Source organism: Adiantum capillus-veneris, chromosome 22 (assembly GCF_014529385.1).
Source record: "Adiantum capillus-veneris isolate H3 chromosome 22, ASM1452938v2, whole genome shotgun sequence".
NCBI classification, from domain to species: Eukaryota; Viridiplantae; Streptophyta; class Polypodiopsida; order Polypodiales; family Pteridaceae; genus Adiantum; species Adiantum capillus-veneris.
In genome coordinates, this window is record NC_140952.1 from 54,303,976 (window position 1) to 54,312,776 (window position 8,801).

At 44.7% G+C, this 8,801-nt stretch overlaps 1 protein-coding gene across 9 annotated transcripts; it reads right to left on the bottom strand.

The window, feature by feature from the left end:
* Positions 1-5,083: 5,083 nt before the first annotated feature.
* On the bottom strand, positions 5,084-8,426 carry LOC147429375 (protein ROH1D-like). 9 transcript variants are annotated; one of them, XM_086495579.1, is made up of 5 exons: positions 6,703-8,425; positions 6,326-6,567; positions 6,125-6,191; positions 5,937-6,008; positions 5,084-5,826 (listed from the first exon to the last, which is right to left on the bottom strand). In XM_086495579.1, the coding sequence occupies exon 1, from the start codon at positions 8,381-8,383 to the stop codon at positions 7,064-7,066; it is 1,320 nt and encodes a 439-aa protein (XP_086351705.1). In that variant the 5' UTR covers positions 8,384-8,425; the 3' UTR covers positions 5,084-5,826; positions 5,937-6,008; positions 6,125-6,191; positions 6,326-6,567; positions 6,703-7,063. The 9 variants fall into 9 exon arrangements, with proteins under 9 accessions (XP_086351705.1, XP_086351708.1, XP_086351707.1 ...); XM_086495582.1 differs by lacking the exons at positions 5,937-6,008; positions 6,125-6,191 and having other exon boundaries at positions 6,326-6,371; positions 6,455-6,567; XM_086495581.1 differs by having other exon boundaries at positions 5,084-6,191; positions 6,326-6,371; positions 6,455-6,567.
* Positions 8,427-8,801: the final 375 nt, after the last annotated feature.

Genomic DNA, 8,801 nt, shown 5'->3' on the forward strand with positions numbered 1-8,801 from the left:
CGATGGGAGGGATGGAGAAGCAGGGAGACAATAACGAAGGGACAAATACAGGGAAGGATGAAGGAGAGATGGTATGTGAGAAAATGGATACGAAGATGCAGGAAAAGATTGTGGAGGAATCGATTCCCATACAACGAGCTTCTGAAGGTACATGCAATAATAATAGGATCATTATTCTCGTTGCTACCCCCAAATTTATGACAATCACAACGACGACGGCTGTCCAAGTCCCTGGTCTAAAAAGAGCCAAAAGAGTGAAGGCAGTGGCAAGAGACTCCAAAGTGCTGCAAGTCGTCAGAACACTGGAGGTGAAAGGATCTAATTCATCCTCCACCCCTTTGAAAGGAGGGGGGTTCATTGTCCCTCTGCACAATCCATTTACATCACTGCAAGAAAAGAAATCCTCTGACTTGGAACCCCCAGATTCTCATGAGACCAAGGAGAGGGGGGTGTGTGTGTGTGTGTGTGTGTGGGGGGGGGGGGGGGGGGGGGGGGGGGGATGGAACCCCGTATTAATGATGGAGTCTCTCACTATCCAATCTTGGAACGTAAAGGGGTTGAAAACCCGTAAGAAGAGTACCCTATTCTGGGAGAAATAAAAAAGGAGAAGACAGTCAACTTTTGGGCCATCCAGGAACACCACCTAGATGCCCATAGCAAGAGAAAGCAGGTGCTAGGAAAGAAACTGATATTCTATGGAGAAGGAAATAACGGCTTCAGTGGTGTCCTCAGCATTGTGGACAGAGAATTGGAGCTGAAGTTGGTTCTTAACCACCCATCCGGCAAAATCCTAGGGATTAGAATCAGATGGGAAAGGCATCCCCTCACCATTGTGAATGTGTATGGCCCTTGCAATGCAAAAGATAGAGCTAAACTATGGATGCATCTCAGAGATACCCCTATTGAAGGGGAGTGGTTCTTGGTTGGCGACTTTAATATGGTAGAAAAGAGTAGGGATAGAACAGGATCCTCTAGTGTGTTGGCTGGCTCAGAAAGGTCTAAATGGCAAAGTTTGTGCAAAAGTTGGGCAATGATCGACTTATGGGAAGTTGGCCCATGGAACAGCACGCTTGGGTTCACCTACACAAGCCTCCAGTACGCCCGCACTGCCTCCAGACTGGACAAATGCTATTGCACCAAGCTGATTGGATACCGACGTTGATGGAAATGAAGGTAGTCCCAACAACAATCCTCTCGGATCACATTCCTCTGCATATACATTTTAAGAAGAATAAAGAGGAGCAGGCCCCAAGAGGGGAGAAAAACTGTTGGTAACAGGGGCGCACCTATTCAAAGACCCTCTTTTCAGGAATCTAACCAAGAAAGCACTAGGTAAGCTAAAAAAAGATGTCGACCTCAACAAACACAATGCGTGGGACCTCTTTGCTTGGAGCATCCAGAAAGCAATCAAAACCTCCGGCCCCCAAATCAAGAAAGCTAGGGAGGATCACCTTTTGCATCTTACAACGGAGGTACAATTGCTTACCGCTATAAAATCCAATGGGCATGCTACTGAGGTCAAACACAAACGATGGCTTGAAGCCAAATCGAACCTTGCTAATGAGCAGTTAGAAGATATCAAAAAGGTTAGACTTCTCTCTAGGGAGACTTTTTTGCAACCGGAAGCCTCCAATCAAGCTCAGTATTTTAGGGCTTTAAAAATCAAGAAGAGTCGGGGCCACGTCCGCTCGCTCGATGATGAGAAAGGGACATCAGTTCATAACCATGATGAAATGGCTAGTCTGATGCTGAGCTATCTCAGTCAAATCATTGGACGGCCGGAGATCGAGTCCCAAGAAGTGGAAGAAGCCAGAGGGACCTTACTTCAGAGTGTCAGGAAGGAAATTCCCCACTCAAAAGCTAATAACTTGGAACGGGCATTTTCCGAAGACGAATGTTCACTAGCATTGCAAGCCCTTGGCAAGGCAAAGTCCCCTGGTTGGGATGGGATGATGGTGGAATTCTATAGAGAATTTTGGGATGATCTCAAGGCCCCAATCACAAGCTTGGCCAATAAAGCCATGGTCGAAGGGTCGTTGGAGACAAGTGTGAAGAGAGGGCTTATCAAGCCCATCCCAAAACAGATCTGTTGTTCTAAACTAAAACATCGGCGCCCTATAACGATGATGTCGGTGGCCTACAAAATTATAGCTAAAGCAGTGGCCCTCAGACTAGCCCCCTTACTAACCAAGATCATCTCCCCCCATCAACATGGTTTCATAAAAGGAAGGTCCATTTACGATAACATCTTGGCAGCAATGGTGGGCATAGAATACGCAACTATCACAAAACAGGAGTGCATTCTGCTGCAGTTGGATCTGGACAAGGCCTATGACAGAATAACATGGACATATATAGAAGCCGTCATGGAAGCTCTAGGCTTTGGGCTGCGCCTCTGTCGGCCGGTTTGTGTAATGGGGGCTGGAACCCAGTCAGAGCTCCTATTCAACGATAGAATTGTGGGCTCTTTTGAGGTCAAAAGGTCTATTAAACAGGGATGCCCTCTGGCCCCCCTACTTTTCTCCATAGGATCACATCCTCTAATCACGACGCTCGAAGCTAGTGCTGAACGAGGGGAGGTGCAAGGCCTTGTTTTACCAGGAAATAGCCAACTCCCGGCAAAATTTTTTGCAAACGATTCTCTCCTCTTCTTGAAGGCGTGCCCCCAGGTCATTAGAAAAGCTCTGGAGATTGTACAAATGTTCTCAGTAGCTTCGGGGTCCCAGTGTAATATAGAGAAGTCAAGGATGATTTGCCTATCGAAAAATGACTCATTTGACCCTTCTGTCTGGTCAGGGAAGATTGTCACAAAAGGGAATATCTTTAGACATCTGGGAGCCCACTTGGGGGTGGATGTAACTCACAAGCAAAGATTCGAGTGGGTGCTTGAAAAATTCAAAACAAAAATGAGTAGGTGGGAGTATGCTCTTCTACCATTCCCAAGTCGGATAAAAGTGATGAATGCCTTTATGATTCCTTATATTGCCTTCACTAGCCCGCTTCTTAAGATGGCTAAGTGTCACTGGAAAGAGTTCTTAAAACCAGTAAAAATATTTTTATGGAAAAATAACACGAAATCTTCCATGCCATGGCAATGGGCTCGTTGGGAATCAGTTGCTCGACCGGGGAATCAAGGAGGCCTCGGAATTCTCAACCCTGTGGCCCATGCAGAAGCTTGTTGCGCCAAATTTGATGTTTCCTTGGCTAAATAGGATCAAGTTTGGGCTGTCATGATCAGAGATATGATAGAAGCAACTAAACTTGGCTCGAAGGGTGGAAAGTGGAGAGGGGTGGAGGTTCATGACAAACTGTTAGCCCCGGCGTGGTCTACCTTAAGACTGGGGGGCAACTCAGGAGAATTGGTAAGAAAATGCAATAGAGCAGCAGGAGTCTTAAAGTGGGGGCAGAAGCCAGATACTTCAAGAACTCCATCCTGCATTGGTCCCCCTGGCTCTCCAAAGTTGTAGATCTGCCACAAACTCCCTATTGGATTGAGACAGCCAAGAAGCTGAATAATAAGGGGCTAAACCGACTTGAGCACTTCTGGGATAGTGTCAACAAGAGTTGGAAAATCATTGACCTTATGGTTGCCCAATACCAACTTAATAGCTTGGAGGTCTTGCTTGTCCACAAAGTGATGATAGAGCTTGACAATCTAGTGATGCCAATCTGTGATTCGGAGTTAGACTGGAATGCCTGGAAATGGCCCGGAAGCAGTCTCTTGTGGAAACCCCATACTAAAAGCATTTATCAGACAATGATGCAAAAGAAGAATTAGTCTAGCCCCCTTAACAAGCTATGGAAAAAGCAATGGCCGGAGGAAAGGTGGGAGCATGTAATGGAGAACATATGGAAGCCAAAGGTTCCGCAGTACATGAAGGTTTTCTTATGGAAGGTTATTTGGGGTGCTCTACCGACGAGGGTGAAGATTCAAGAGAGAGGGATTGGGTCAAATCAATGCTTGGGGTGCAAGTTAGCTAGTGAAGATCTAGCCCACCTATTCATGGCCTACCCAACTATAAAAGGCCTCGCAAGGAAAGTATGCAAGTGGGTCCATAGAACATGGGAAATTAGTTTTTTCAAGACTAACCTATGCCTTGGAGGTAAAAATTCAGGTAGTCCTGCACTCCTTGTCAGCACTCAGATCATCAGATACTTCTTCTTTCATAATGTATGGCAGACAAGGAACCGCCGTGTTTTTGAAGGAGGATTTGAGGTGGCAAGCTTCGCAGAAATTATACAAGAAAGCAAAGTGCTAATATAGGCACTCGGACGCAAGCATCACTCGGAGGATTGGTCTAGGACTACTTCTGCCTTGTTGTCAATATATGGAATGCCTAGGATGGGGGCAAATCTTGGCCATCGGTAAATAAAAGATCTCAAAATGACAAGAGTATGGACCTTGTGTATCAAGGATGTGGAGGTGGGGTGGTACAGGTGGCTGCCCTGATAGCCGTTGTAATTATGATCCCTGGATGTTGTCATGGCTTAACATGAGCATGACAAAACCTTGTAATTTTTTGGGCTGCTCAATATAATCCACTCACAATTGTGAGTTTTGCCAAAAAAAAAAAGAGGAGAGTAGCCTTGTCCCAATAAAACATGTAGGAAATGAGCTAATACTACATTGCGGACTTTTGAAACCCGCAACCACCAAGAAGTTCTTACCAAAAAAACATGTTGTCAAAAGCAAAAACTTTGTTCTCAACAAAGATCACAATTAAAAGTAGGCTAAAAGCCAAATAAAAGCAACATGAGTTAAATGGAACCAAAACTCATTTGATTGATTGAGGGATGTTAGATCTTCGAATTCTCTTGAATTTTGTGAAAAACACATGATCCATATTCTATAAAATTACAACAATCTGTGAGCTTTTTCTCATAGAACACCTCGAGCAAAGAGCCTCTTAAAAAGAAAATGCGTAAGATTCTTCATTTTCTTTGGAATTGGCCACTTGTTAACTTGTTGAAGTTAATACTTTCAAACATGAGAGAGAGAGAGAGAGAGAGAGAGAGAGAGAGAGTCATTGGAAAATTATCCAATTATACCCTCTTCACCTCAAAACGTGACCTCGACAATTAATGTCAAGTGAAATCATGCCTAGAATTTATTTAATTTCAAAGAGAATTTACACCACAAACCAAGCATGTGAGCTCTGCTTCCATGTCCATGAGCTCTTGGCTGCTAGCAGCCGTTCTGCGAGGTGCATGATCCCCTAACCATGCACCCGTCAGTCATGGTCTGACATCACCAATTTATTTTCCGGGCAACCTGCCATTCTCCATTGTGGTGGTGCTGGGAAACTACTCCCAATTTTCTGAGCTTTTGGACTTCAATGAGCATGCTGATAGTTGGCAGCACAGAGGGATGAAAGGTTTGTGCGAACTTTCTCCTCTGTGTACTATCATAGGCCTGCACTCGGAAAAGATTGTAAACACTTGTCTGGCTCTCCAGCCCGCTTTTTGTGGATCAGACTTAGAGCTACATGAGAGGAGCTTCATACACATTGCTCTCTGCTACTTTGACCAATCAGCATCTATGTTTACGACAATGGTAGAGGATGCAAAGGGACGAGACCCAGTGGAACAAGAGGGGAATGAACACTGGAAATCAATCTGAGTTGCCGAAGACTAGAAATAACTCATGATGGCTTCCTAGTAACCTTCTCAAAAGCCATTCCCTACAGCATTGAGGTACCGTCAGACGCTGCAGCAAAGGTTGGCCTTATATGTTATGAGATGAAATCCACATTGGCAAACTGTGGCTGTAGCAATTCGCAAGCTAATGCATTGTGATAGGGCCCTTCTCTTCCTTCAAAAGCATGACTGCCAAAGGACCCCTCTTTAATTAGAATCTTTCGATATTCAATTATACCTCAATAGAAAAATATCTGAACCTTGACCATAAGAACAAAGGAGTGTATTCAAGTACGCACAGACACAGTGATGCATCGTGATGGCCACTCCTCATTGACCTCTTCCCTCAAAGCACGGGTGTCAAAGACTATCTGAAACACAGCCTCGGGTGTACAAATGACCCACATCAATACTACAATTCTATGTAACCCCAAGGCACCAAAAACATGCAAATTTTCATGCAATCAACGGTGTTGATACACTTTACCTCTCAAGAACCACAGATCTATTGCTGTCCTTTTACTGGCCCCCCTCCATTCTATTGCTCAGCACAACTTTTTTACAAGTAATTATCGACGGAGTCATTGTGAATAAATGGCACAAATGAAGTGGTTGTGGTTAGAGACAACCAGGCTTACATAAGGAAAGCCACTGGAGCCAAATCATGAGTAGACTATAAAGGTACTACCTCAGATTTGAAGGTGTTGGTAGGGCTTCAAAAGCACCTCCGAATTCTGTGAGGAATTTTTGGATCAGCTTGAATTGGCCCTTCATCAAGCAAAGAAGAACTCAAGATGTATATACCATTGCCACCCACCTCCTCTCTCTGGTGGCGTCTATGCGCGTCAAAAACTGAGGTTTTGAAGAGCCTTAAGAAATATCGCAAAGCAGCATACAGATAGTAACTTCATATACTAAGCAGGCCACACTCTGTGCATCCAATAAAGATAAACATGTTACATAATGATCAACAATACAACGCCTGATCTTCATTGTACAATATGCAGAGGGGAGGGATTTGTAAAGGAGATAAACAATTACCAACAAGGAGAGACACATACGTACATGCGAATGGAAGGATAACCAAGACAAATGTTGCAATCTGCAAAAGCAAAGTTTGAGAAGTCCCTCGAGAGCCCACTTTATCAGCAAACAAAGTTAGCTCTGGCGTTCACAAGAAGGACAAGTGAATAGAAATGAGGGGTAGCATGATGGCAAGGTAACAAGCAAGTTGGTCTTATTCGATACAAATTTTCCCACCACTCATAGCTGCATATCACCCGTCGAGCCTGCCTTGCAATATACAACAGAACTGCATCATGATCTATCGCCAGAATAGTATTCTTTACGGACATCAGCCCGCAATATAGAAAACTAAATCAATTGAAACTGTATTTCTAAAGAAATCCCATTCCCAATCAAACTATTAGACCGTGGTATTGCTCATCAAGTCGTATATTTCTAACCTAGCTGAAACAATCCGATTGTAGAAGTCTGTTATCTGTTCATTAAAATCATCCAAGTCCCTCTCCAGCTCATGCACCTGGCCATCGAATTGTGCGACTAATCTTCTCACCTCATCCTCATTATCAGCAGACCAAGGAAAGCATTCCGGCGACGTCAACTCTAGCAATCTTTTGATAAGAGAAAAAAGAAGGTCCAGCTCCCATATGCCAGCATGAACACCCCGTTTTCTGCTCCGCGCTCTGAGTTCCTCTTGTACCTTTTCTTGTGAGCGCAAAAAGGCAGCTGTCCACCCAAGAGAGCTTGGTGGGTAAATGGCCGTAATCACATGAGCTTTGAAGCCAAGACTAGGAAACACTGCTGTAATTGTACCCAGAAAAAAAACTGACAACACATTAAGGGCATATATGGCCGCAGAAAAACACTCTTCCTCATCCCTGGCTCCGAGCTTTGGAGGCAAAAGGCTGAGCTCTAAAGCTTGCAATGCTCTTATGGCCTCAAAAGCATGCGAATGAGAATTGCCGCTGGTTTGCCCAATTAATGCTGATGATGATGGAGTTGCATTAAATGACGTTGTGTTATTGCCATGACTTGTCTGCACTGTTGCATCTTGATTTCCATGCCGCCCTCGTAGAGGAGATCCTTCCCGAGAATGTCCACTTAAGCGCTCCCGGAGCCTGCCACGAAAGGACTGACGCATTTCCACATGCTGATAATTATGCGGATCGTCTTCTTTCTCCGCCCCAATAAGAAAAAGCAGTTGGGCAAGAATCTTTCTTGCCCTGTTTATTTTACCCTGGTTCATAGCGGTCCCCTGTTTCAAGATCAAGCATGGAGCAACCATTTGAAGCATACCTTGGAGGCTCTCCACATCTCTGATTTGATCTTTGATATCTCTACAAATATCTAGAATCTTGGTACTCCTCTCCAGGAATTCCTCCATGGTCCTCCTCTGCCCATGGCTGGGAGGGATGAGCGGCCGTAGATCCGTCTGCGTCGCGAGAAGAAGGCCCATGTATTCATTGAAGGAGGACAGGCTGAAGCAGGAGGGATCCTCTGTGGGCAGAAGAGAGGAAAGGCGCTGCGTGAGATGCGATTCGAACGCTTGGTAGAGCAGGGGAACATCGCCATGACCGCAAGGAACTTCAGCAGAGCCAGACGGAGGTCCGTGAGATACAGAAGAATTAGGGCTGCTGTTGTTGCTATGAGAAGGGTGACGGGCATGTAGGAAAGTGCCAATGGCGGAAAAGAGGTGATGGTGGTGCTGCTGAGCTACAGGCATGGTTCGAAGAGGCAGAGAGATGCCCACGAAAGTCAATTCAAATACCCTTTGTTGGGCAACTTGGGCCTTATAGTTTTTTTTTTTAACGACACAACAGAGAGCCCACAAGGGGCGGTGCTTAGAGTTGACCACAATAATTCTACACTTTCCAATGTAAATCTCAATTTGGAAATGAAAGTCCCCCATTATGATTTTATTTTACCTTAATTTCCAGTGGTATTATTAATCTCAGCGAATAGCTTACACTTTTGCGTAAATGTTCAATGCCCCAAAAATAAAGCCTTTACATAATCATTTTTTAAACAATGAAATTCCACATATTTATTGTCATGAGTGTCTTACTCGTCCCCTCCACATGGGGAAGACACACACACACACACACACACACACACACAGAGGGAGGGACAAGTGGTAGGTG

Excerpts from the sequence above, each read along its gene's own strand:
- LOC147429375 (XM_086495582.1), bottom strand. The coding sequence starts at position 8,383 with ATGCCTGTAGCTCAGCAGCACCACCATCACCTCTTTTCCGCCATTGGC.